The sequence below is a fragment of the Crinia signifera genome, chromosome 1 (assembly GCF_055691185.1).
Source record: "Crinia signifera chromosome 1, ASM5569118v1, whole genome shotgun sequence".
NCBI lineage: Eukaryota > Metazoa > Chordata > Amphibia > Anura > Myobatrachidae > Crinia > Crinia signifera.
Genome location: NC_139217.1, coordinates 219,289,621 through 219,317,099, shown reverse-complemented (window position 1 = coordinate 219,317,099; position 27,479 = coordinate 219,289,621). Strand labels below are relative to the sequence as shown.

At 47.7% G+C, this 27,479-nt stretch overlaps 2 protein-coding genes across 3 annotated transcripts in view; one reads left to right on the top strand and one right to left on the bottom strand.

The window, feature by feature from the left end:
• The window catches only part of HDGFL2 (HDGF like 2), a 191,435-nt gene extending 185,184 nt beyond the window's left edge, over nucleotides 1–6,251 (bottom strand). Inside the window, exons 1-2 of the mRNA XM_083179276.1 lie at nucleotides 6,080–6,251; nucleotides 5,713–5,789 (exon numbers count right to left, since the gene is read on the bottom strand). Coding sequence (XP_083035402.1) covers nucleotides 5,713–5,789; nucleotides 6,080–6,151 — 149 coding nt within the window. The 5' untranslated portion in view covers nucleotides 6,152–6,251. The remainder of the gene's footprint in view (nucleotides 1–5,712; nucleotides 5,790–6,079) is intronic.
• A 31-nt stretch (nucleotides 6,252–6,282) lies between these two features.
• Nucleotides 6,283–27,479, top strand: part of UBXN6 (UBX domain protein 6) — a 237,888-nt gene continuing 216,691 nt past the window's right edge. Inside the window, exon 1 of one of the 2 annotated variants that reach the window (XM_083179278.1) lies at nucleotides 6,283–6,583. Coding sequence is in view for 1 of the 2 variants with exons in the window: in XM_083179277.1 (XP_083035403.1) it covers nucleotides 6,501–6,583 (83 nt within the window). In the remaining variant the exon portion in view is untranslated. The remainder of the gene's footprint in view (nucleotides 6,584–27,479) is intronic. The other variant, XM_083179277.1, reaches the window with a different exon arrangement.

The window sequence follows — 27,479 nt, the reverse complement described above, 5'->3', positions numbered from 1 at the left end:
TGAAATGGTCTACCCATAAGTGAACATTTAGGGACTTCAAATTTAGTATTGGTTTGAAAGACCCGTCTGGTTTGGGCACCAGAAACAGAGTGGAGTAAAAGCCTTTCTTCCACTCTGCCCTGGGAACCGGGGAAACCACCCCTTTCTCCAAAAGTGAGTGAGCTGCTCTCACAAGAGCTGTACGCAGCAGCGTCTCCTTTGGTAAGGATGTGGGGATGAACCTTTTCGGAGGTGGACCTCTGAAAGGGATTTTGTAGCCCTGGGTTATAATATCTAACACCCAGGCATCCTGGTCTAGAGAAGCCCATGCGTCCCTGAAGTGTGTGAGACGCCCCCCCCCACCTTTATCACTGTCGGGCAAAACCCCTGACAGTCATGCGGAGGGTTTGTCCTCTCCTTTGGAGGCAGGCTTCTTGTTAAAGGAACCAAACTTGGATTTTTGTGTCTTGCCCCTAGAGGACTGAAACTTTCCCCTGAAAGACTGTCCTCGAAAGGACGCACCACCTCTAGGGGAGGGCCGAAAGGGCGGCCTAAAAGCAGAAAATCTGGATGTCTGCTTAGCCGAGGGGGCCGGCAGAAATGTACTTTTGCTGCCCGTGGCCTGTTTAATAATTTCCTCTAGTTCAGTTCCAAATAGTAACTTCCCCTTGAAAGCTAAAGTTTCTAGGGCCTTTTTGGACTCATTGTCCGCTTCCCAGGCCTTAAGCCAGAGCACTCTCCTGGCATTAATAGAGACTGTGGACACTCTGGTCGCTATTTTAAGAGCTTCCTCCTCTGCTTCCACCACATACTCTGCAGCTGCCTTAATTTTCTCTGCCAGCAGCAATGCACCAGGTTCAGCCTGCAGCATGGTGCATAATTCACCAGCCCACTCAATCATGGCCTTAGAGACCCAGGCTGAAGCAATAAGGGGGCGTAGGGTAAATCCCACCCCTTCAAAAATAGCCTTGAGGTTACCCTCCAGCTTTTTATCCACAGAATCTTTAAAATCTGCACCGCCCTGTACTGGCAATACAGTAGCTTTGGACAAACGTGCCACTGAAGCATCCACAACTGGGACCTTTTCCCAGAGCTCCGCATGAGACTCTGGCATGGGATACAGACTAAGGAATCTCTTAGGCATCTGTAGCCTCTTATCAGGAGTTTACCAAGCCCCTTCCAACAATTCCTGTAACCCCTCTTCTGAAGGAAAAGTAACAGCCTCCTTCCGCTGTCGCTTAAAAACACCTTTAACAGGAGTCTTATCCTCCACAGACAGTTTTAAAGCCTGTTTTACAGCTACAATAAGATCCTCTATACCAGCAGAAGAGGTCTCTTCAAAATCATCACCCTGATCCCAGGGGATGTCAGTATACGCTCCCTCCTCCTCATCTGCCAAAGTAGGCATAGCATAAGACCTTTTAGGGGTCCCTGCAACATCAACATCCATTTTGTCTAGTATTTCACTAAACCTGTTGATCCCCTTAGCAGTATCCTGCATCACCTGAATAAGAGCAGGATCTGCCTGGGTAAGAGGCAGGGAGCCAGAAGACTGCTGAGATGATGGCATAGGTCTCTGTGATTCTACCAGCACATCACTCTGCCTGTCCAAAAGCTGCACCAAAGCGTTCACAGACCTGCCTAGGGCACTGGCCCACGCGGGTTCAATCTGCTCTGCCCTATGGGGTTCACTCCCCATGGGTCTCACAGCAGCGCAAGTAATACATAAGCCCCCCTTGGCCATCTGCTCAGGGACAAATTTCTGTGTGCATACATTGCACGCGCTCAGTGCAATAAGGGCTCCCTCCCCCAAAACCACAGCCTGATGCTCAGACATGATGCAAGTGAAAAAAAAATATATTATATTATATTATATTATATTATATTATATTATATTATATTATATTATATTATATTATATATATATATATATATATATATATATATATATATATATATATATATATATATATATATATTACACACACAGTGCAAACAATGTACCAGCGTTTATACAGAGTCAATGCACCCAGTCACTTAGCTGTCTGTTGGTTTCAGCTGCGGGGAAACGATGCCCAGGAAATCCAAATCACTCTGCCAGGATCAGTAAGCCAGCTCAGCTCTGCTGCAAGCGTTCTGAAAGGCGCCAAACACAGAGTGAGGGAAGAGACCAAAAGTCCCTGCTGCTGCGGGGTCCGTGACTTTTGGCGCCAACCACCCCCAGTCAGCCGCTCCCTAGGTAGGATTTCCTAGTTCCAGTATCTCCTCCTCGACTGGGGACCACTTGGAACATGCCTGTCACAACGCTGCTGTCCTCTCATATAGGAGCTCAGCGTGTAAGCTCCGCATAAAATGGCCGCCGCCATCACGGAGCACCTGTCCCCCATGATCCCCACCTAAACGTGGAGCCGGTTTCAGGGTACTCCGGAGCCCAGGCAGCTTCTTAATAGAAGCTGTAAGCGCTGCACAGGGAGGCCAGACAGCGTCTCCCCTGTGCACAGTGAGCTGACAGGACGCGATTCTGTCAGCTCCTGCTGCGCTAGCAGTGTGAGGATTCACTATGAGAATCCTCACACTGTGCCTACCTAGCTAGGGTGAAAGTTAATAAAACAATAAAATTCCCTAACTACTCTAATTCTTCGGCTGCTCCTGCAGCCCTTTAGAATAGCACCCACTCCAGTGGGCACCTAACACGAACTGAAGAGTCCGGGATGCAGTAGGGGAGGAGCCTACCCTCTAAAGCTTTAGGATAGGTGCCTGGCTCCTTCGGACCCTCCTACATCCCAGTGTTGAGCTGTGTCACCAGGACCATTGAAAGAGAAATAGCGCATACATATTATGCAGCACTTTACAGAGAATATTTGATCATTCACATCAGTCCCTGCCCCAGTGGAGCTTACAATCTATAGTCCCTACCACATATACACGCACACAGACATTCTAGGGTTCTAGGGTTGCACACACACCCCCCCCCCCCCCCTATAGTGCTTGGGCACTAACTAGCGCTATTCTCCGGGCGGTGACGCGGGAAGCGCTTCTGATTTTGAAAACACTGGCCCCAAGCTGATTGGCTGAATCTCAGACCTGGGTGTTTTCAAACCCAGCAACGCTTCCCATGATTCTGTTTGGTGGATAGCTCTAGTTATTTCCACTTCATTACAGGGACCCCCCCCGCCAAGCCTGTGCTCATGCCCCCTCCCTTCTGCCTTTCTGTGTCCCCTCCCATCTCTGCTCATGCCCCCTCCCTTTTGCCTGTCTGTGCCCATGCCCCGTTCTATCCGGTACACTTTTCCCCCCTCCCTTCTGCCCATCTGTGCCCCCTCCCATCTGTGCCCAATGCCCCCTTCCACTCTGCACACTTTTTCCCCCTCCATTCTGCCCATGCCCCCTTCCATTCCATCTGTGCCCCCTCCTGTCTGTGCTCATGACCCATCCCATCTGTGCCCATGCCCCCTTCCATTCTGCACATCTGTTCCCCCTTCCCTGTGTACATGGAACCCAGAGGACGCGATCTACACCAGCGAACCCTGGTGAGTATGCTTTCCTTCCCCAGGTACCCTAACAGGATTTCTTTGGGACCAACAGATGGATGGACAAGACCTATCTTTGTGTCAAGGTAGGTAAGTATTCGGATGAAAGGGCTCTGAATGTAATAAAGTTTAATTTTTTGAGTGTGTTTGTGTCTTTAACTATTGGTTCTGCTTTTGAACAATGAGTCCAGCAAGCTCATTAATGGGCCGCATGCTGGGACTTATAGTTCTCCAAGTCCCAGTATGTGGACCAGGCTTGGTGAACCCCCAATGGTTTTCACTATTTGTACACTTTAAATCAGCCTGGTACCCTGCCAGGGGTACCGGGGACAGCAGCAGGCTTCAGCCTGGGCAGGTAAGTTCTGGGGGGGGGGCTTTATTGGGGGTCCCCACTCCCCAAGAACCCCTGCCCAGGCTGACTGGTCAGTAGGAATTAATGCTTTGGCCATGGCGCCTTTGTATAAAAAGTCTCCCCCCGGCTGTGGCATTACCCTACTGGCTGGTAGGGCCTGGTTCTTGAAATACGGGGGAGCCCTATTCATTTTGTCCCCCATATTTTGGGAACCGGACCTGGCGGCTAGGGCTGGTTTTAAAATATTGTTCCCGATAATAGTTGTATGCATTAGTATTCTCAGTTTGATAAACCAAAATGCACAGTGACCATATGTGTGCATAGAGAAGCTGATACTATATTGGTTTGCCTGATTAAAGAGTTATCCTGGATGAGAAAAAATAATTGTTTTCATGATGAACCCTTTAAATGTCTATTACACATGTATGCCCTCCGAAAACAAAACCTCCCCTCTGGTAATATTCACCAACTATTTAAATTTTTTGCTTAAGCAAAATTGATTAGCACAATACTCTACGTGTGTATGACCCTTAACAGAGCCACACCTTAGTTGCTCAGGTGGTGTGTTTGGGGTCATCGTCATGCTGGAAGACCCAGCCACGTTCCATCTTCAATGCTCTTACTGAGGGAAGGAGGTTTTTGGCCACATGATCATCCAGATGGTCACTGGCAAACTTTAGACGGGCCTGGACATGTGCTGGCTTAAGCAGGAGGACCTTTTGGGCGCTGCAGGATTTGAATCCATGACGATGTGTGTTACGAATGATATGACACTGGTTCCAGCTCTCTTGAGGTCATTGTCCAGGTATTTATTTTCCACAAGAATATAGAAATAAATTGTTTAAAAAGCATTCAATGTCACTTCCTGTTTTTTTCCCCCTCCAAATTCTGTCTCTCACAGCTGAAGTGTACGGGTATAGGTAAAAACCGGACCAGGACAAAACCCTCGGACCGCCGGACCAGACATCAAACTCTGCATTTTGTAGCTTGTAGCCTCCAGTCCGGGGGGTGTCCTGTCCGGGGGTTCTGCCTGTGACACCTGTCACCAGGTAGAGGAGGAGGGGTAGAATAAAGTCTCCCTGTATGGTCCGGGCATGTAGCAAAAACCGGACGTTCCGGACCACACGGGGAGGCTGTAATCTCCCCTTCCCAATGTCCCTGATGATAGCTATCACAGGGACCCCCCGGACAAGACACCCCCCGGACCGGACCCTATAAGCTCCGGACTGCAGATTTTGATGTCCTGTCCGGCGGTCCGGAGTCTAGTCCGGTCCGGTTTTTACATAGTCCCGAAGTGTACCTATGATGGAAATTACAGACTACTCATCTATTTATGTGGGTCAACTTGCACAATCTGTAGTTTCCAAATACTTTTGGTGTATTAAAGTAAGATCACTCTTAGCACCTGATTAAAAGAGGAACCACCAAGGGTCAAATCTTTTGGCCAGTTGATACATGTCTTACTTTTTGCAGCAGTGAAACATAGCCTCTAGGTTTTGACCTGGTGTTTTTACACAGACAGACCGCCATGAAAAAAATCTGAATAACCCTCCCTGGCTAAGCTACACACATACTGTAGAGGAGTGTATCACACCATCTTCATATAACCAGTAACTTTGGAACTAGAGTCACTGCTCAAAAATCGCTGTATCTGTTGTTCTTGTTCTCCTCCTTCTCCATACACACACACCCCCACAAAAAATTAGATAAATTACAATTGAGTTTTTATCCTGTTACCAATATGCACAAGTAGCGCTTTTGTTTTAGCATGTGAAGTGAGTGACGCAAAAAGTATATGTGGGTGATGAGGACGCTGCTGCAGTGCAATGGTGGGAGACATTTGTCACTTACGTTTCGTGGGTACCGTAGAAAAATATAGGATACTTGTTGGGTGGGGGTTTCACAGCTCCATCTTTCACATCATCAATCTAAGGAAAGAATAAATGAATCATCATAAAACAAATTCAAACAGCCATCACCCAGTCTGCCCTGTTGCAGCACACTTCAGCCTACTGTCACCAAGTACTGATTCCTGGCAGGTATCTGCTATTGCAGGGCCACCGCCGTTCGGTGAAAGGACTGCGTTTCGGCCACTGCCATATTCTAAGGATATAGCCACAGGTAGATAGAAAGACACCTACCGGCCGGGCCACTACTCTGCGCACACCCCCCTGAGGCCGCACCCCCTCCTCACACTATGGCCTGAACCCGCACTCACCCGTGCAGGCCAGTGGGGGTAGCCCTTCATTTTGGCGAACACCAGATCTCCCGGCTTAAAATTGTGCGGCATGGTGATGATAGTCTTCTCTGATCTGTGTGAGTTTCCCCCCAGGCACCTCTCCTCCAGCGGCCGCTCTCCCCGCCGGAAGTGCCGTCCTGCCTCTAAGCTCATTGGCTCTCAGACCTGCCAATCACCCGGCTGCGGCCACACACACTCCCCCCCCCCTCTCCCAGTGCGACAGGAACACGCCGTCAGGTCATCATTTCCGGGTGCAGCTGTCAGCGGCAGCGCTGGGGCATCTGAGGCAGAGAGAGCGGCTGTTTTTTCTAGGTATTGTTGTTTTTTCTAGGTATTTTTCCGGTGGAAACGGGTCTAGCCAATACCGGCCTGTGGTCGCTAGGCAACCGGCGCTGCAATAATGAAGAAACTGTATGAAGGCATCAAAACCGACATCAAATTCAAGAGCGCCGGACGCGGGCACCGGTTAAGCGAGGAAAGACGGTAATAAGTGTTCTTGCATATTGCTGCCTGCTGATGTCCGATCCACAGGAGGTGCCGCTCTTTCACCCACTGTCACTAGTCCGCTGCTGCTCGGTTTAGGCGTGTTCCAGCCTAGTACAAAGCGGCGACAGGCCGGCGGGCAAGACGCCGAACCGGACATCAAAATCTGCAGTCCGGAGCTTGTAGTGTCCAGTCCGAGGGGTGTCATGTCCGGGGGTGCTTCACATGACAACTGTCACGACTCACCAGGGAGAGGAGGAGAATAAAGCCTCCCTGTGTGGTCCGGGCATGTAGCAAAAACCGGAACTGTCCGGACCACACGGGGAGGCTGTAATCTCCCCTTCCCCGTGTCCCTGGTGAAAGCTATCACAGGCATCCCCCCGGACAAGACATCCCCAGGATGGGAAACCCCCCAGGATCAGACACTATAAGCTCTGGACTGCAGATTTTGATGTGCGATCCGGGGTATTGTCTGGGTCCAATTTTTACCCATACCCTGGGGGCAACCGCTGGTCGTGAGGCAGCCTCCATCAATAAAAGCTTTGGTGTATAGAAGACCAAATGATATTTATAAATATAACTATATCCCCATACCCACTAGGGGATATATAAATTTACTTAGCCCCATAAATACTAGAAAGGGGCTTTGGAGCCATATTGTTCACAATGTTGTCTAGTGTACTCTGTCAATATCGTTAATGATGTGTGCTCTTGTGCATCGTTAATGATGGTTGATAACTAATGATCAACAGCGTTAACTTTAGCACCGGTTAGCTTACCTTACCAGTGGCGTAAGTTCGTCCCAGTTGCCCGGAGGCAAGATGTATATTGGTGCCCCCCTCATTCATATACACACACAATCTTATATAAAATATATAGAAAATGTGTGTGAGAGAGAGAGAGAACACATGTTTCAGAACACAGCCAGAGATACTATATTAATGGCTTTAAATTAATGAATTTAAACTCACAGGGGAGGAGAGGTGCCCCCTTGGGAGCAGGAGCCCGGCGGCAGATGACTCCATTGCCTCCCAGAGTTCTGCCTCTGTACCTTACCCCGCAGCTTTCAAAAGGGTGGGAGGCAGCCTGCATCCCCTTCCTGGCAGCCTACATTGACACGAGGGGTGATAGTGGCGTGGGGAAGGGACCGCTTTCCGGGCTCTGCCGCTCCGGTGCCATGCTCCCATGATGGAAGCTGTCTCTGATGACGTCGACCAACGGCCGGCCGCGGCCATCTTACAACTGGTCAAAGCCGTGGCCATATTTACTGTGGGCTGAACAGCGGCGGCCCAGGGGGGATAATTGGACAAATCTGGACCGGCCCACCAGGAAATGGCCCGGTTTCCCGGCGGGCCAATCCGCCTCTGAACATGCAGATCAATTTGGCAATATGGTCTGATTACCTGAATGTTCAGCGGGTCCCGGTGACGTCACTGAATGGTATCTGTGGTGTATGGTTGACTATATCAGCAGCGGCCTGGGTCACCTCCCTAGTAGTTTGTAACAAATGGCCAAATGTATTAAGGATTAAGTGATAAAGTGGAAAGTGATGAAGTATAAGCAAATCAGCTCTTAACTGTCATTTCTCAAACACAGCCTTTAACATGACAGGAGCTGATTGGCTGGTACTTTATCAATTTTTTTTTATCACCACCACTTTATCAGTTGTTTAAGGCTTAATACATCTGGTCCATGGCCCCTTATTTTTCATAGTTATGCCAATAGAAAAGTTTGTAGAGCAACTAAAGGTCTTGTAGTTGCCGCATTTGGCTTCCTTTGAGTGATGTGGCCCCGAAGGTGACATTTCTTAAATATCCATCTAAAGTTGCTCTTAACCTGCCCAATGTATCAGCAAAGAATTGGGGTGGCAATTTGACAATTTAGTGATGATAGCCCTAATCCAGGGGCTGATTAGGAACAGATTGCTGGTGGCCTGCTCCGATAGCGCCTGCTGCTATGCTTGTCCCTTAGCCTGCGTGGCCGACCCATAAGTTCTCACCATGCTGAATCCAGAAACTGCGGTTGCTGCAGCTAGCACTTGCTTAGTGCCACTAACACCCCCTTATAGGTGCCTAAACCTAACTTCCTTTCCAACGGTATTCTGATCTATTTGCAGTTCTGGCACTGGTGTTCTGAAGGCAGTTGGAATGCCAGCATTGTTATACCACTGAGATGCGGACTGCATCCCTTCTTAAGGGGTCAGTAATGTAGTGGCAGGTATAGATGGGTAGAACTGCAGGAAGAACTGTAGAAGACTAAAGGAAGGCCGCAATTGCGTCCAACTCAGAAATAGCTCCTATGAGAAGTAATCCCATGTCCCTCAATAGACCCAACCCTGTCAAAGACCCCGCCCCATTAGGGCTGCTTTTCCATGCCAGGCTGCCCCTGTCCTAATCCACTGCTGATGTCTGGGTTTCCCCAATAAACAATTGTATTCAAAACCTGATTACAATCTCCATTGCAGATGTACCAACATGTTAGTCAATCAGTAATAGATTGGAATTGCAGTTACTAATGTATAGGTGGCCATACATCTACAGATCGATTGTCAGATTGGACTGGTTGGAACAAAAACATGGTAATGAATAAGAGCAAATGACAGTTGACCATTTGCTTTAAAAAGCTGGAAAATTGCCAAAAACTGTCACTCAGACCTTACCAGGTTTTTTTTCCCAACCAACCCAATCTGACAATCGATTTGTAGATGTATGGCCAGATTTAGGTGGCAATCAGTCTTTTGTGCAACCGTTTTGATGATCATAGAATTCTTCCACTGCTGACAATCACTGCTTTAGAGATTATAATTAGCTGGTATATGGGCATTTTCAGATTTGAAGATCAAAAAAATCTGCAAATCATTGGTAAATATCTGAAGTGTGTGGAATAAAATAATGTAACCTGTGGCTGATTTCGGTACTTGTTTCCTAGCATGGCGCCCATCGCATCGTATACCATAAGACTAAATAAGGTATGCGATGCGACGTGATGTTGTACAATAAAAAGTTGTATGGCATTGTATGCCATACAATGCGATGGTAGACAATTTTTTTTATTGTACAAGCACCCTGATGGGTCCTTACAATGTTAAATGTCCCCCCACTATCAACGCCAACCCGAAGTGTAGCGAGCCCCCACTATCCACGTCAGCGTGGAGTTGATTTTAGATAGTGTGGCGAACCCGAAGCGGGGCTAGCAGACACTGCGCTTGCCACGCTTCGGGCTCGGTGGCTTGCTGCGATTGCCACACTATCTAAAATCAACTCCACGCCGACATGGATAGTGGGGGTATGAAAAGGTCAGAGGACGCTTACCGCCGCCCCTCACGGGCTCGCCACGCTTCGGGTTCGCGTTGATAGTGGGGGTGCATTTCACATTGTAAGCACCCATTAGGGTGCTTATACAATTAAAAATCGCATCGTATGCGGCTATATGCCATAAGATGCCATAAGATGGAAATCTTGGGCGCCGTGCTAGGAAACAAGTACCCTGATTTCTTTTTAAGATAGGGTTGCACCCTTACCTGACTTTGAAAAAGTCCACCTTTTTATGTACTGTATATATTTTTGTAGTGTAAGGTAATAAAAAATATATATATACATACCTATCGTCATAACAAAAAATCCACAGGGCTTCCATTGCACAAATATTCAATATGCCTGTCGGTTCTATAGGTAAGAAAGCATTAAGGAGCATAACCCAGGCTGGAGGAATAGTGGGTAACAGGTTACCGACTGTGTGGGGGGGCGCAATAGATGTGAGGCGCTTTGCCAAGCTGCAGTGTGAATAGGGGGTAGACAACCTCCTTCTGGGTACAAGAAAAAACACAAGGGGGTACAGTGCGCTAACAATGGAAATTAATGACAATGTGTGCCAATGGATAAGAAATGTAACAAAATTTTAATACTAAAAACATGAATCATGACAATAAAAAATTTGAATAAAATGAAAAAAAATTGAAAAATGGGAACAATAAAAAGAGGGGTATTGAAAAAATAACAGTCCAGTTCATACGGTACCGTATTTAAGTAACCACTGATAGATGACTCCGTTCCTGAATTTGTCTCCTGGTGGGTAATTGGGTAAGGAAATGTCCAGTGCGTCCAGAGCTGGCCGCGGTAGGTATTTTGGTTATGGAGTGTTGTTCTCCCACTTGGAGTGGATAACCTCCGTTCGGGTTAGGTCCTGGATGTGCCCTTATTGTAGACCACAACTGGTGTCCAAGATGGTAAATGGAAGAAAGTAAAGAAGACTGGTCCGGATCAATCTAGTGGAATGTAGCAAGGTCCTGAACTGGATAAAAGACACCCTCTGGGTCCACCAACGCGTTTCGCCAAATATTGGTGTTATCTCTGTGGGGTTTAAATACCCACTGGTTATCACAATCCAATTGGCACATGTGTAAGGTAATTAAGACATTAACATTCAAAACAGAATAATACTAATATGAGGCGCAGGAGAAATTAAGTTATAATATTCATACTAAATACAGAAACGAGTGCTGTAAATATAGAAAAAGATGCTTTAATGATGAAACCGGATATAGAGCTCCGGTGTCCTGTGGAACGCACTGGGTCTTTTCCGGCAGGTGAAGTGCTTCCTGTGTGTGGAACGCACGACACTTCTGGGACGGCTGTTATAATATGCGCGTCCTTTCTAGTAAGGAGCATGACGCGGCCGTAGTGTGTAGTCGTTGGGGGGGCGGTACTTCCTAGCTGTGGAGCGCATATTGTTTCCTATTGCGCTCCACAAGCATATCGCCGCCTTATGCGATGGCTAATCAGTTTGGAATATATTAGTCGAAGCGGCCCATCAAGTTATATTATTCATTATCACATAGAGTTTATATACTTTTCTCTTTCAATGGTCCTGGTGACACAGCTCAACACTGGGATGTAGGAGGGTCCGAAGGAGCCAGGCACCTATCCTAAAGCTTTTGGAGGGTAGGCTCCTCCCTTCTGCATCCCAGACTCCTCAGTTCGTGTTAGGTGCCCACTGGAGTGGGTGCTATTCTAAAGGGCTGCGGGAGCAGCCGAAGAATTAGAGTAGTTAGGGTATTTTTATTATTTTATTAACTTTCACTCTAGCTAGGTAGGCACAGTGTGAGGATTCTCATTAGTGAATCCTCACACTGCTAGCGCAGCAGGAGCTGACAGAAGCGCGTCCTGTCAGCTCACTGTGCACAAGGGAGACGCTGTCTGGCCTCCCTGTGCAGCGCTTACAGCTTCTTTTAAGAAGCTGCCTGGGCTCCGGAGCGCTCTGAAACCGGCTTCACGCTAGGTGGGGATCATGGGGGACAGGCACTCCGTGATGGCGGCGGCCATTTTCTGCGGAGCTTACACACTGAGCTCCTGTTATAAGAGGACAGCAGTGTGTTTCAGGCATGTTCCAAGTGGTCCCCAGTGGAGGGAGAGATACTGGAACTAGGAGATCCTACTAAGGGAGCGGCTGTCTGTGGGTGGTTGGCGCCAAAAGTCACGGACCCCGCAGCAGCAGGGACTTGGTCTCTTCCCTCACTCTGTTTTGGCGCCATTCGGAAAGCTTGCAGCGGAGCTGAGCTGGTTTACAGATCCTGACAGAGTGTTTGGATTTCCTGGGCATCGTTTCCCCGCATCTGAAACAGACAGACAGATAAGTGGCTGAGTGCATTGACGCGCTGTTGTACATTGTATGCACTGTGTGGTTACTTTACATCATGTCTGAGCAACAAGCTGTGGTTTTGGGGGAGGGAGCCCTTAATACACTGAGCGCTTGTAATGTTTGTACACAAAAATTTGTACCTGAGCAGATGGCAAAGGGGGGTTTGTGTATTGCTTGCGCTGCTGTTAAACCCATGGGGAGTGAACCCCAGAGGGCAGAGCAGATTGAGCCCGCGTGGGCTAGTGCCCTGGGCAGGTCTGTTAACGCTTTAGTGCAATTGCTGGACAGACAGGGTGATGCCTTGGTAGAATCTCAGAGACCTATGTCATCATCTCAGCAGTCCTCTGGCTCCTTGCCTCTTACCCAGGCAGATCCTGCCTTCATACAGGTGATGCAGGATACTGCAAAGGGGATCAACAGGTTTAGTGACTTGCTAGACAAAATTGATGTTGATGCTGTAGGGACCCCAAAAAGGTCTTACTCAGTGCCTTTATTGGTAGATGAAGAGGAGGGAGCATATGCAGACATTCCCTGGGCGCAGGGTGATGATTCAGAAGATTCCTCAGCCGCAGGGGTGGAGGATTTGATTACAGCTGTTAAACAGGCTTTAAAACTTTCAGTGGAGTATAGAACTCCTGCTAAAGGTGTATTTAAACGGCAGCGTAAGGAAGCTGTTACATTTCCTTCTGATGAAGGTTTACAAGAATTATTGGAAGGGGCTTGGAAAACCCCTGATAAAAGGCTGCAGATGCCTAAGAGATTCTTAAGTCTGTACCCCATGCCAGAGTCTCATGCGGAGCTCTGGGAAAAAGTGCCAGTTGTTGATGCTTCTGTGGCTCGTCTGTCAAAAGCTACTGTATTACCAGTGCAAGGGGGCGCAGCTTTTAAGGATCCTGTGGACAAAAAGCTGGAGGGTAATCTCAAAGCTATATTTGAAGGGGTGGGATTCACCCTACGTCCCCTTATTGCTTCAGCCTGGGTCTCTAAGGCCATGATTGAGTGGGCCAATGATTTATGCACCATTTTACATGCTGATCCTTGCGTGTTGTTGCTGGCAGAGAAGCTTAAGGCAGCCGCAGAGTATGTGTTGGAAGAGGAAGCTCTCAAAATGGCGACCAGAGTTTCCACAGTGTCTATCAATGCCAAGAGAGTACTCTGTCTTAAGGCCTGGGAGGCAGATAATGAGTCTAAGAAGGCCTTAGAGACATTAGCTTTTAAAGGAAAGCTATTATTTGGATCTGAATTAGAAGATATTATTAACCCCTTCCCGACATATGACGTACATGTACGTCATATGACGGTTGCGGGGGAATCAAGCCAGCTCACGGAGTGAGCTGGCTTGAAAGAGAGCAGGTAATGGCTGTATATTACAGCCAGGTACCTGCTCTCACGGCCACGAGCGGCGAGTTCGCCGATCGTGGCCGTTTAACCCTTTAAGCACCGCGGGCAAAGCGCCCGCAGTGCTTAAATAGCTGATCGGAGGGGGGGCGCCCCCCTCCGGTGCCGATCGGGGCCCCCCGCGGCGAGATCGGAGGGTGCCGAACGGTTGCCATGGCAGCCAGGGGTCTAATGTAGACCCCTGTGCTGGCCATGTCAGCATTCCTATTACATCCTGCCTGAGGCAGGATGTAATAGGAAGTGCTGAAAATCACTATGTTCAGCCATAGAGCTCTATGGCTGAACCTAGTACAGGCGATCGCGCCCCCTAGTGGTCAAGTACACTAGGGGGCCTTGTAGTAAAAGTAAAAAAAAAAAAAAAAAAAGTAAAAAAATATTAAAAGTTCAAATCACCCCCCTTTCCCCATTTCACAAATAAAAATAAATAAAAAATAAAAAAATAAACATATTTGGTATCGCCGCGTTCCTAAAAGTCCGATCTATTAAAATATAACATTAGTTATCCCGCGCGGTTAAAGGCGTAAACGGAAAAAAATTCCCAACGCCAAAACTACGTTTTTTGGTCGCATCGCCTACCCAAAAAAATTTAACTAAAAGAGATCAGAAAGTCGCACATATCCCATAATGGTATTAATTAAAAAGTACACTTCAGCCCGCAAAAAATGAGCCCTCACCCAGGTCCGTAGGTGGAAAAATAAAAAAAGTTATAAGCCGCAGAACATGGCGACGCGACGCAAATTAGAAAAACCGTAAAATTTTCTATTTTTTTTTTTTAGTGGTAAAACGTAACGAAAACTATATAAGTTTGGTATCACCGGAATCGTAACGACCCATAGAATAAAGATAACCCATCATTTTAAACGAACTATGAACTCCAAAAAAACCGTAACCAGCGCAAAATTGTGGAATTGCGTTTTTTTTCCTTTTTACCCCACATTGAATTATTTCCTGATTCCCCAGAATATTATACGGTATAGTAAATGGTACCATTAAAAAGTACAACTTGTCCCGCAAAAAAAAAGCCCTCGTGTCTATATAGCCGGAAAATTAAAAAAGTTACGCTTATTTGAACGCGAGGAGAAAAAAAAAAAGAAAAGTTAACAAAAAACGCCCGGTCGGGAAGGGGTTAAGCAGGCCACGGGTGGCAAGAGTACCTTCCTGCCTGCCCCCACAGCCAAGCAGACATCAAGATTTTCTGCTTTTAGACCGTCCTTTCGGCCCTCCCCTAGAGGTGGTGCGTCCTTTTTTTCCCTCATTTAGGGGAAAGTTTCAGTCCTCCAGGGGTAAGGCCCCAAAGTCAAAATTTGGTTCCTTTCACAAGAAACCTATCAACAAGGGAGAGGACAAACCCTCCGCATGACTGTCAGGGGATTTGCCCGGCAGTGGTAAAGGTGGGGGGTCGTCTATCACAGTTCAAGGAAGCATGGGCGTCACTAGACCAGGATGCCTGGGTGTTAGACATTATAGCCCAGGGCTACAGAATTCCCTTCAAAGGTCTTCCTCCGAGAAGATTCATTCCCACAGCTTTACCAAAGGAAGCTCGGCTCCGTACAGCTCTCTTAAGAGCAGCTCACTCTCTGTTAGAGAAGGGGGTGGTAATCCCGGTTCCCAGGGCAGAGTGGAAGAAAGGCTTTTATTCCCCTCTGTTTCTGTTACCCAAACCAGACGGGTCTTTCAGACCGATACTGAATTTAAAGTCACTGAATGTCCATTTGTTGGTAGACCATTTCAAAATGGAGTCTCTACGGTCAGTGCTACTAAGCCTGGACCAGGGAGAATTTTTGGCGTCCATGGATGTCCAGGACGCGTACCTTCATGTCTCTATACACTTAGAACATCAGGCCCTGTTGAGGTTTGCGATAGGAGACCTGCACTTACAGTTCCAGACTTTGCCCTTTGGTCTGGCCACAGCACCAAGGGTATTCACCAAAATAATGTCTGTAATGGCGGCTGTGCTTCGGCGGAGGGGAATCACAGTGATACCTTATTTGGACAACCTGCTGTTCAAAGCAGAGTCAGCAGACAGGTTGCAGAGTCACTTGGCAGAAGCCATCAGTTTTTTGCAGGCTCACGGCTGGCTTTTAAACTTACAAAAGTCTCAGTTGGTGCCGTCACAGAGACTCCAATTCTTGGGAGTCATTCTGGATACCCATCTACATCGGGTATTTTTACCGGAGGCAAAGGCCAGGGATCTGGTTGCCTTAGTCCAGGAGATTCTCAGCTCTCGGAGCACATCAGTGTAGAGGTGCCTCAAGCTGCTGGGGAAGATGGTGGCGTCTTTCGAGACGCTGCAGTTTGCCAGGTTCCACTCTTGGGTGTTCCAGTGGAACATTTTGACGGCTTGGTCAGGAAACACACAGACCATGAAGTCAGAACAGATAGTGCTGTCTTCGGAAACTCGAGCCTCCCTGAAATGGTGGACAGATGTGGATTCCCTTCAGTGGGGTCGGTCACTGCAGTCCTGGAGCTGGCTGGTAGTCACTACCGACGCCAGTCTCAGGGGCTGGGGGGCAGTAGTCTCGGACCTGCGTCTGCAGGGCTTGTGGACTCCAGAGGAGTCTGCTCTACCGATCAACATCTTGGAACTGAGAGCTGTCTGGAAGGTGATTTCTCTGGCGGGAGACAGGTTACAGAGACTCCCTTTAAGGATTCAGACCGACAACGCCACAGCTGTGGCGTATCTGAATCACCAGGGAGGCACACGCAGCAGACTGGCCATGTGGGAGGTGTCCAGAATCCTCTTGTGGGCGGAACAGAATGTTCCAGCAGTATCAGCTATATTCATACCAGGAGTGGAGAATATGGAGGCCGACTTCCTGAGCAGGGAGGAGCTGAAGGAAGGGGAATGGAGCCTAAATCCTCAAATATTTCATCAGATTACCTTGAAGTCGGGAACACCGGATGTGGACCTGATGGCATCCAGGTTCAACCATCAGGTGCCCAGGTTTTATGCCAGGACAAGGGATCCACTGGCAGAAGCAGTGGATGCCATGACTATCCCCTGGGAGGGGAATCTTCTTTATGTTTTTCCGCCAGTTCCAATGCTGGCGAGAGTGTTGAAAAGATACAGGCCCAGGCAATCCCAGTGATCTTAGTGGCCCCAGATTGGCCAAAGAGGTCCTGGTACTCGAAGCTTCAGAGATTGTCTGTGGACTTGTGGCGTCTACCTCTGAGGTCAGACCTTCTAAGACAAGGACCGTTCAATCATCTGGATTCAGCTCGATTAATTTTGACGGCCTGGCTGTTGAGACCGCCATTCTAAGGAATAAAGGATTCTCAGAGGCAGTGGTTAACACCATGATAAAAGCCAGAAAGTCCGTGTCTTCGGCAAATTATTATAGGGTTTGGAAGACCTATATTCGATGGTGTGAGAGACGGAACTCACATACATCACGTTTTAAATTGACAAAAATGATGGAATTTTTGCAGGATGGTTTTTCCTCTGGGTTAAGCCTTCAATCTCTAAAGGTGCAGATCTCGGCCTTGTCCATTTACTTCCAGAAAAGGATTGCATTATTGCCGGAAGTACAGACCTTCCTACAGGGGGTGTCTCGGTTGAAACCTCCTTACAAACAACCAGTAGCACCTTGGGACTTATCGCTGGTTTTGGAATGCCTTCAGAAGGAACCTTTTGAACCATTAAGGTCGGCTGACCTTAAGTTTCTTACATGGAAATTGGTATTTTTGTTGGCAGTGGCATCAGCAAATAGGGTGTCAGAGTTGGGAGCATTGTCATGCAAGTCTCCCTTCCTGATATTTCACGATGATAGGGCGGTTCTTCGGACGGTACCCCAGTTTTTACCTAAAGTAGTCTCTGCTTTCCATCTAAATCAGGAGATAGTTCTGCCTGTGTTTCAACCCCCAGAGGGTTCGAGAAAAAGGGACAAATTGAGGAATTTGGATGTTGTGCGTGCCTTACGCATTTATGTGGACAGAGTTAAGAGTGTCAGAAAGACTGATACCTTGTTAGTGTTGTATGACATACACTAAATTGGTTGGCCTGCATCTAAGCAGACCATTGCTAGGTGGTTGCGCTCTGTTATAGCGTTTGCATACACTAAAGTTGGTAGGCCTGTTCCGGCCAGGATTAATGCGCATACCACCAGGTCGGTTGCCACCTCTTGGGCGGTTCGACATGGGGCAACAGCTGAGCAGGTTTGCAGGGCTGCCACTTGGTCATCTGTTCATACATTTGGCAAATTCTATAGGTTCCATGAGTTCGCGTCGGTGGACGCATCATTCGGGCGAGCAGTAATGAGAGCTGCAGACCTGAGCGTACCCACCCAAAGGACCGGCTCTGGAACGTCCTAGTGTTGAGCTGTGTCAGCAGGACCATTGAAAGAGAAAAAGGGATTTTTGTAAGAACTTACCGTTCGAATCCCTTTCTCTGATATGGTCCTGGTGACACAGCGATCCCTCCCTTACGCTCAGTAAGTATGCCAGGTTCATGATGTTTCATGTTATTTGGTTAAAAGTTATTGTTGAAAAATGTGCATATAATATGTGCAGGCGTTTGTACTGAGTTAGTGTATTCCAGTGGCTTTGAAAGATTGAACTGAAGAGTCCGGGATGCAGTAGGGGAGGAGTCTACCCTCTAAAAGCTTTAGGATAGGTGCCTGGCTCCTTCGGACCCTCCTACATCCCAGTGTTGAGCTGTGTCACCAGGACCATATCAGAGAAAGGTATTCGTACGGTAAGTTCTTACAAAAATCCCTTTATAATCCAGATGGTTTCTATTTCATTTAAGCTCTGCCATCTAGCCGGAAGTGAGGGAAACGCCATCTTTAGTGAGGGAAACCAGTATTTGTGTGCATGTAAATACATAGAACACTGTCCCAGCTGGATAATAAACAATGAGTGATGGTTGTACCATCATATAAATACATGTACATTCATATAGTGAAAAAAATAATAATAATAGATACATACAACAATTTGAGGATGATAAGATGAATAAGTAGATACTCTGTATCTACTTATTCATTTTATCATCCGCAATAGGAAACAATATGCGCTCCACAGCTAGGAAGTACCGCCCCTCCCCAACGACCACACACTACGGCCGCGTCATGCTCCTTACTAGAAAGGACGCGCATATTATAACAGCCGTCCCGGAAGTGTCGTGCTTTCCACACACAGGAAGCACTTCACCTGCCGGAAAAGACCCTGTGCGTTCCACAGGACACCGGAGCTCTGTATCCGGTTTCATCATTAAAGCATCTTTTTCTATATTTACAGCACTCATTTCTGTATTCAGTATGAATATTATAACTTACTTTCTCCTGCTCATGCGCCTCATATTAGTATTATTCTGTTTTGAATGTTAATGTCTTAATTACCTTACACATGTGCCAATTGGATTGTGATAACCAGTGGGTATTTAAACCCCACAGAGATAACACCATATACACCTTGATAAAGCCAATATTTGGCGAAACGCGTTGGTGGACACAGAGGGTGTCTTTTATCCAGTTCAGGACCTTGCTACATTCCACTATATTGATCCGGACCAGTCTCTTTTACTTTCTTCCATTTCCCATCTTGGACACCAGTTGTGGTCTACAATAAGGGCACATCCAGGACCTAACCCGAACGGAGGTTATCCACTCCAAGTGGGAGAACAACACTCCATAACCAAAATACCTACCGCGGGCAGCTCTGGACGCACTGGACATTTCCTTACCTAATTACCCACCAGGAGACAAATTCAGGAAGTCATCTATCAGTGGTTACTGAAATACGGTACCGTATCAACTGGACTGTTATTTTTTTCAATACCCCTCTTTTTATTGTTCCCATTTTTCAATTTTTTTTTTTCATTTTATTCAAATTTTTTTATTGTCATGACATGATTCATGTTTTTTTAGTATTAAAATCCATTGGCACACATTTTCATTAATTTCCATTGTTAGCGCAGTGTACCCCCTTGTGTTTTTTCAGGAGCATAACCCAGTCTATTGTGTACAATATCTAATTTGGTGGTTCCCTCTGCGGTGCCCCTGGTGGTTCCATAAATAAGATGGTAAATGTAGCAGTTTCTATGTAAGCATGAAACCAGGGGCGGAACTACCGCCGGTGCAGAGCACCGGGGCCCATGAGGTTAAAGGGGCCCGATGCCGACGTCTGCCCGGCATGACAAACTGAAGGTTTTTTTTTGTGTTTTTTTTACATGTGGAGGGAAGGAGGAAACGCGGATGGTGGGGCCGAGCCTGGCACAATGGCTGGTGCGGTACTAGGCTGGCAGCGTGTTGTGTGACAGACTTGGAATGGATGCAGCACCCTGCACGTCTGCATCCATTCCGGCCCGGGACTGGTCTACTCCGGTAGCCTAGCAACAGGCAGCCAATCGCAAGGTTGCCTGTTGCTGCTCTGAGACTACGAGCAGACAGGAAGTGATTCTGCTCTGCTCCGAGGCTGAACAAGTGACCATGCAGGCGGAGAGGAGGAGCGACAGCGACTCACTGGACTGGAGCACCAAGCAGCCGGACTCGAGGTAAGTATATTTAAGGAGGGGAGGGGGGGAGGGGGAACTGCTGAACACACATAATTATAATGGGGGCTGCACCGCAGAAACATTTTTAAATATAAGCAGAGAGGGGGTGGGGGGGGTCTTAGTATAGCGAGCTGCCTTACCTGCAGTGCCACCCGGGCTCATACAAAAACCGGGGACATCTGAGGAGCCAGGGTGCTGCAGGGAGGCAGGTACCGACTATTAAGTGAAATATACGTTTATAGATAGGAGGGACTGGAGTGAGAGGTGCAATAAGAGAGATAGGGAGGAAAGCTGTATGGCTGACAGAGGGAAGGAGTAGAGGTTTATGGCTGACCGAGGGAAAGAGGGAGTGAGGGAGGAGAGGTGTATGGCTGACGGGGAGGGAGTGAGAGGTACACAGGTAAGGGAGAAGAGGTACACAAGTGAGGGAGGAGAGGTGTATGGCTGACAGGGGGAGGGAGTGAGAGGTACACAGGTGAGGGAGGAGAGGTGTATGGCTGAAAGAGGGAAGGAGTGGGTGAGAGGTATACAGGGGAGGGAGGAAAGGTGTATGGCTGACAGAGGGAAGGAGGAAAGGTGTATGGCTGACAGAGGGAAGGAGGAAAGGTGTATGGCTGACAGAGGGAAGGAGGAAAGGTGTATGGCTGACAGAGGGAAGGAGGAAAGGTGTATGGCTGACAGAGGGAAGGAGGAACGGTGTATGGCTGACAGAGGGATGGGAGTGAGAGGTATACAGGTGAGGGAGGGAGTTGAGGTGTATGGATGACCGAGAGAAGGAGGGAGTGAGAGGGACACAGGTGAGGGAGGGAGGAAAGGTGTATAGCTGACAGAGGGAAGAAGGAAGTGAGAGGTACACAGGTGAGGGAGGGAGGAAAGGTGTATAGCTGACAGAGGGAAGAAGGGAGTGAGAGGTACACAGGTGAGGGAGGGAGTACAGGTGTATGGCTGACAGAAGGAAGTGAGCGGTGCATAGGGTAAGGGTGCATATGTTAAGAAATGCGAAGGAGAAGCGGTTTATTGGTGACAGGTGGAAGGAGGGGGTGCGAGGTACAATAACTTTTTATCATATACTGTAATGTTTTGTTTTTTAGTACATAGTGTTAAAAAGTCTAAATTAATTGCACTTCATTAACAGCCCTAAAGCTTCAGGGGTTCAAAGTGTACCTCCGACTGGCAGGGTGGAGAGTGGGGGGCCCAAAGCATTTTTTAGCACCTGGGCCCAAGACTCTCTAGTTCCGCCTCTGCATGAAACCACAACTACTGTAGGTACTTATGTTCATTACACCTTTGCAAGTGTATGAAAAAAAATATAAAAATAACTTTGGTACTTGTGTATTATCTGGGTGCCCGATTTTTTTTTTCATTGGGTCGGAAAAATCGGGTCCATTGCATGCAACCAAATCGCATGTGATACGGTCGACACGATTTTCACATTGGATCCAATGTTAAATGGTCCCTGAGACCCGATTTTACATTGGGTCCAATGTTAAATGCCCCCAGACCCCATTTTTAATTGTGTAAGCACCCTGATGGTTAACAATTGTTAACGCCACGCATGGCATAAGCATGGCGAGCCCGCGGCCTCCGACCTTTCATACCCCCACTATCCATGTCGGCGTGGAGTTTACTTTATATAGTGTGGCGAGCCACCGAGCCCGAAGCGTGGCGAGGGGACGCGGAATATGAGCCTGAAACGTGGCGTACATGTTAAGTATTCCGCGTCCGCTCGCGGGGCTCGCCACGCTTTGGGCTCGTATGTCCCTTCCCGCTCTCGCCACGCTTCATGGTCGGTGGCTCACTGCGCTCGCCGAACTATATAAAATCAACTCCACGCCGCCGTGGATAGTGGGGGTATGAAAAGGTCGGAGGACGCGTACCGCCCCTTGCGGGCTCGCTGCGCTCGCCACGCTTCGGGTTGGCGTTGATCGTGGCGTGCCGTTAACAATGGAGGGGCATTATGGGGTCGGGGGGGCATTAAACATTGGACCCAATGTGAAATCGGGTCTCAGGGACCATTTAACATTGGATCCAATGTAAAAATCGCGTCCATCGCATCGCATGCGATTTTGGTCGCATGCGATCGACCCGATTTTTTCGTAAAAAACGGGTCCATCGCATCTGATTGTATGCCTTAAGTTAAGGCATACAATCAAAAAATTGGGCGCCCAGATAATACACAAGTATCTTTTTGTTTTTAAATATGGCTCTGGGATGTGTGGTGTTAGGTATGGAATCATTTTTATCCTTGTATAATTTGTTTAAAAAGTTGCATATTTGACGTGATTATTTTTAATATTTAATTATTTTAGTAAGAAATCTAGGAATTAATACATTTTGAGAAAATGAAATTTCCTCTACCTCCCCATGGCAGCCAACATATGGGTTTTCTCCCTATAGGTAGATATCTGGAAAGGAAAGAAGACACTGCCCCTATATAAGCACTCCTCTAGGCTCTGTGTCTTTTTTTTTTTTTCTTGTCCTTTCCAGTGGTAGATCGTGGCTTACCCTGTAAAGAGGCTGCAGCCTTCCCCTCTGCCCAGAGCTGTAGGGGTTGTGGCATTGTGATTCGGGGACCCCGCTGTCGAGTGCAGTTAGGGACGTCCATTGATGCGGTCCTACGGCTGTCGAGGGCAGTCTGTAGTCCTAGTCCCGGGGTCCAGTGCTCAGGAGGAGCTGGCTGGGGGCTGGTGGTGTATGGCAGCAGGCCTGGCGGCAGAGGATTGCGGCAGCAGGGGAGTCAGCGCCGCATGCTGGGGTTGGCGTCTGACGTCAGCTCAGGCACTGGGGGCGTCTGACGTTGCAACCCGGCTCCGGAGATTCCGGGCGGAAGTGGACTCTGGAGGCATGCCAGTAATGCTGGACAGATAAGAGAGAGAGGCACAGACGGAGGCCTTGGCGCGAGAACACACAAGACAAGTGTTAGATTACTTAGGCCATCATGGCTGGTAAATAAATATGCAAAAAAGCCATCTGGAACCCTCCTTGGTGGTGAAATACCTAGGGGTTCTCTTGGACACACAAATGATGTCAATAAGTTTGACTCAGGAGAGAAACTAAAGCTGAGAAAAGAAGCTCTGACACTTCTAGGAAAACGGATAATATCTTCAGAAGAATGTATGAAGATATTGGGCCTCATGTTGGTGGCCTTGGATACAATACAGTGGTCAAGGTTCCATATGAGGACCCTTCAAAACTGCTTCCTGACCCAATGGGATGGAGAAGGAAAAAACTTGAGTCAAATGATATGCCTCTCGAAGGGGGCGCTAGTGGATCTCAAATGGTGGCCAGATGCAAAGAGGCTGCATCAAGGGAGGTAATTTGCAACAGGTGTACAGACAGTAGTTACAACCGACCCCAGCCAAACAGGATGGGGTGAGGTATGTGAAGGTGTGGCAGTACAAGGAGAATGGAAGAGAGATCTATATCAAGCCCACTCAAATATCAATGAAATGCGAGCAGTGCTTATGGCATGTCATGGAAAAGCATTTGTCCGCAAGTTCGTTGAAAGTACAGGTGTCGGCACTTGGGGCCATGCTGGATATGAAAGTGGCGGACGATAAGTATGTAAAATGATTTGTCCAGGCTATTAGGAAAATAAGGCCTAATTTTCATAATCCATTAGCTCCATGGGACCTTAATATGGTTCTTAATGTTCTGACGGAAGCCCCTTTCGAAACGCTGGAGAAGGTGCTGATTTTATATGGCTTACGGCAAAGGTGGTGTTCCTAGTAGCTATCACCTCAGCTAGAAGAGTATCAGAGCTGCAGGCTCTTTGGGCTGAAGAGCCGTTTCTCAACTTCTTCAAAGACAAAGTCATATTAAGGACAAATCCACATTTCCTATCAAAGGTGGTGTCAAGTTTCCATATGAACCAGGAAATACCTGTAGTACTGCCATCTTTCTGTGCTAATCCGGTTAACGCAAAGGAGGCAAGGCTTCACAGTTTGGACTTAATGAGAGACCTTAAAATTTATCTACAAAGAGTGGAGCCATGGCGATGACCCAAAAGGCTGTTCCTGGTAACAGAAGGCAGGAATAAAGGCCTGGGGGCCACAAAAATGACCATAGCAAGGTGGATAAGAAATTGCATATTGGACTTCCGGTGGGCGGAGCATCGCGATGGCCGCGTCTTAATCTCTCTCCGTTCACTAATCCTACAATCTATCTCCATCCTAGCCCAACCACAAAGAAAAACGACTGCACAAGCCGAAAATCTGTGAGGTGAACCCCACAGCTACTAGAGGGAGAAGTTTGGGAGTGAACGGAGACAAAACTCCGCCGGAATCCTGCCCATACATATTGGGGCCAACCTCACGTGGAGAGAGAACGCCGTGAGAAGACCAGCGGGCTGTCCCGTCACATCGGGCGCCTCGAGCCCTCACTGCAAGCACACAGCTGAGGACCGACTCCACTGGTACCCGGCACAGAACGAGAGTGGCAGGGACGCGAGGCACCCAGACGGCCACGCGCAGCTGAGAACCAGGAGACGGAGAGGAGAGCTGACGCCGAGGCTGAGAGTCACGGAGGCGGACACAGCGGCTGCAGGAGAGAGGTGAGCCCCGGCCAAGAGCCCAGCTGCAGACACAACTAGCGGAACGAGCCGCGGGCACGGAGGTGGTGCCCTGAAGCCCGCCGAGGCGCAGACGTGCTCGCAGGAGACAGGTGCGGCCGGGTAAGCTCTAACCCCCATCCACCCCAGACACCTAGAGTCCCTCTCTCAGAAGCTGCTGACGCACATCGCCTGCTGAGCCCCGGGAAGCCTGGCTAAATCCGTGGGAAGCCTTGCTAAATCCGTGGCCGCCCTTAACCCCCTGCAGCCATATAACGGCATCAATACACGTGTCATAGCATAAAGCACAGAAAAAGCCCTTGGGACAGAGAATAATAGCATTCAACGGTCTCAAACCACACAAGACACTGACCAAAACGACACTGCATTTAAGGGCACCACATTACAGCTTGCCCTCTAAGGCAGTGATTTTCAACCTTTTTACCTTGCGGCACACTAAATAAGATTTTAAAATTGCCAAGGCACACCATGAGATCCCCCACAGGGCAAAACACATTGGCCCACACAGGAAAAAAAAAAAAACCTATTGCCCCACATATAAAAAACAATCACACTGGTCCCCATAGGTAACACAAATAAAATACATTGACCCTTTAAATGAAAGGAAGAGACCAGTAAATAACAGTTGAACTTGTGGTGGCTGTAAACTGGTTTGGACATCTCCAGATCTGGGGGCACACTTGAGAACAGCTCAAGGCACACTAGTGTGCCACGGCACAGTGGTTGAAAAACACTGCTCTAAGGGGAGAGAAGAAATCAGATCCTCACAAAGGCTGCCAGCAATACACTGACCCAAACCCCCCTAAAATAACAAATACCTCTATCTCAATATCTGATATCTGTGATGGAGTAGGAGCCCTGACTCTACAGACATACTGCAACCACCCAAACCTGCACAGTATAGTGGATTCAGAGTGTATAAAACTGGGACAGTCTCACAAGAACACACAAATTCATCTAACCTCAGTGAATGTTGCAGGCTGATCTTCAATCTCCACCCACTCAGTCTTACTATATGTTGAAAGATAAACTCTTGTACAGCCACATGTAGCCTTCGCCCTAACTTACCGACCATTGTTCCGCTGATCATCATGCCTGTCGACCTGTGTCATATGTTAAAGGCTCTGAGTCTGGAGGGGTAAAATACTAGCCTGTTACTAGGCAACTCTGCAAATAATTGCCCTACAGGATATGGACAAATTTATTCAAAATATGGTTAAACAAAATAAACCAGGCCCTAAACCACAACTTAAAAACCCACTGGCCCAGCACTCTGCCACCTTAGAGGTCTCAAAATCCCCTTCCACACAACCAAAATCCCCGTCATCACAAGCTGACACTCCTCCCCCAGAGATGCCGTTTTTCCAACAACTGGACAAAAAATTGGACACCATACAGGCATCCATGGATGCAAAACTGGATTCTATCCAGACATCTCTGGACACTATAGTTACTAAGATTGACAAAAACACCAAAAGAATAGAAGACTTAGAGTCCAGAACAAGTGAACTAGAAGATTCTGTGATGTCCATCCAAAACGCGACAGACCCTATATCGACAGCTTTGGAAGAGATGGCACTTAAAATTGACGAATTGGAGAACCGAAATAGGAGGTGCAACCTAAGATTTGTAGGAATTCCCGAGTCAATCAAAGGGGGGGATCTACAAGACCTACTGAGTGTTGACCTGGTAAATGCTCTCAAAGTGCCTACTCCCAATGGGTCCATACAAATAGAGCGAGCACACCGTATAGGCCCCGAAAGGGCGACAAACGTATCAAAGCCTAGGCAGGTTATAGCCAAATTTTTAGATTTCAGAGATTAGGAGAGTGTTCTTCGCCTCTACAGGAAAACCCCCTCACTAAGGCTCAGAGACTTTCCAATATTGATATTCCAGGATTTTTCCGCAGCAGTATCCAACAAAAGAAGAGAATTCAGCCCAATATGCAAATTCCTTTATGAGAATAAATACAAATTCACTCTACAATACCCAGCTAGGCTGAGAGTGCTATCAGATGGGAAAAACCTGACATTCAACACTCCTCAGGAGGCGAGAGAGCACCTCCAAATCCCTCCAAACGGCTGAGAGGTTGAAAGACAGGCATGAAAATTTCAATTCTAAGTGTTAGATCTAATGGGACAGTGGGGCCTACATTCGGCCTTCTCCCCCGTTGGATTGTGTTAGCTAGGAATAATTGGTTGGTTATCTATGTTCAATGCAATAAGTGACTTATGTACTCACTTTGGTTAACAGTTTATATGTTTAATTTGTCTCCCTTATCCTACTCTCTTCTCCACTCTTTCCACTCTTTCTACTTTTCCAATCTTGGCGCTGGGCCTCCGGGGCAGAACAACATGAAGAAGGAACAGAGACGTCCAGCTAGCTGGGACCGGAGGTCTCCCCCAACATACACACCAGACTCATCAAAACAACACCCTAAATCAGGTATCGGATAATATGTCAGAAACACCACCTCACTCTAACAAAACTCAAATTAGACGAGATTTCCGTATTCTATCATGGAATGTAGCCGGGTTAAACTCAGCTATCAAACGCAAAAAAGTAGGAGCACATCTAAAATCTCTTAGTGCAGACGTTATTCTACTACAAGAAACTCACTGGATTGCAGGACCCTTTGCTAAATTGGTGGGACCATGGATAGGAGACTGCATTGCGGCACCCTATACCAGCAAAAAGAGAGGAGTTGCAATCATACTGCATAAGCGTCTGCAATACGAGATACTACACACAGACATTGACCCTGAGGGGCGTTACATAATATTGTCCTTAAAAATACA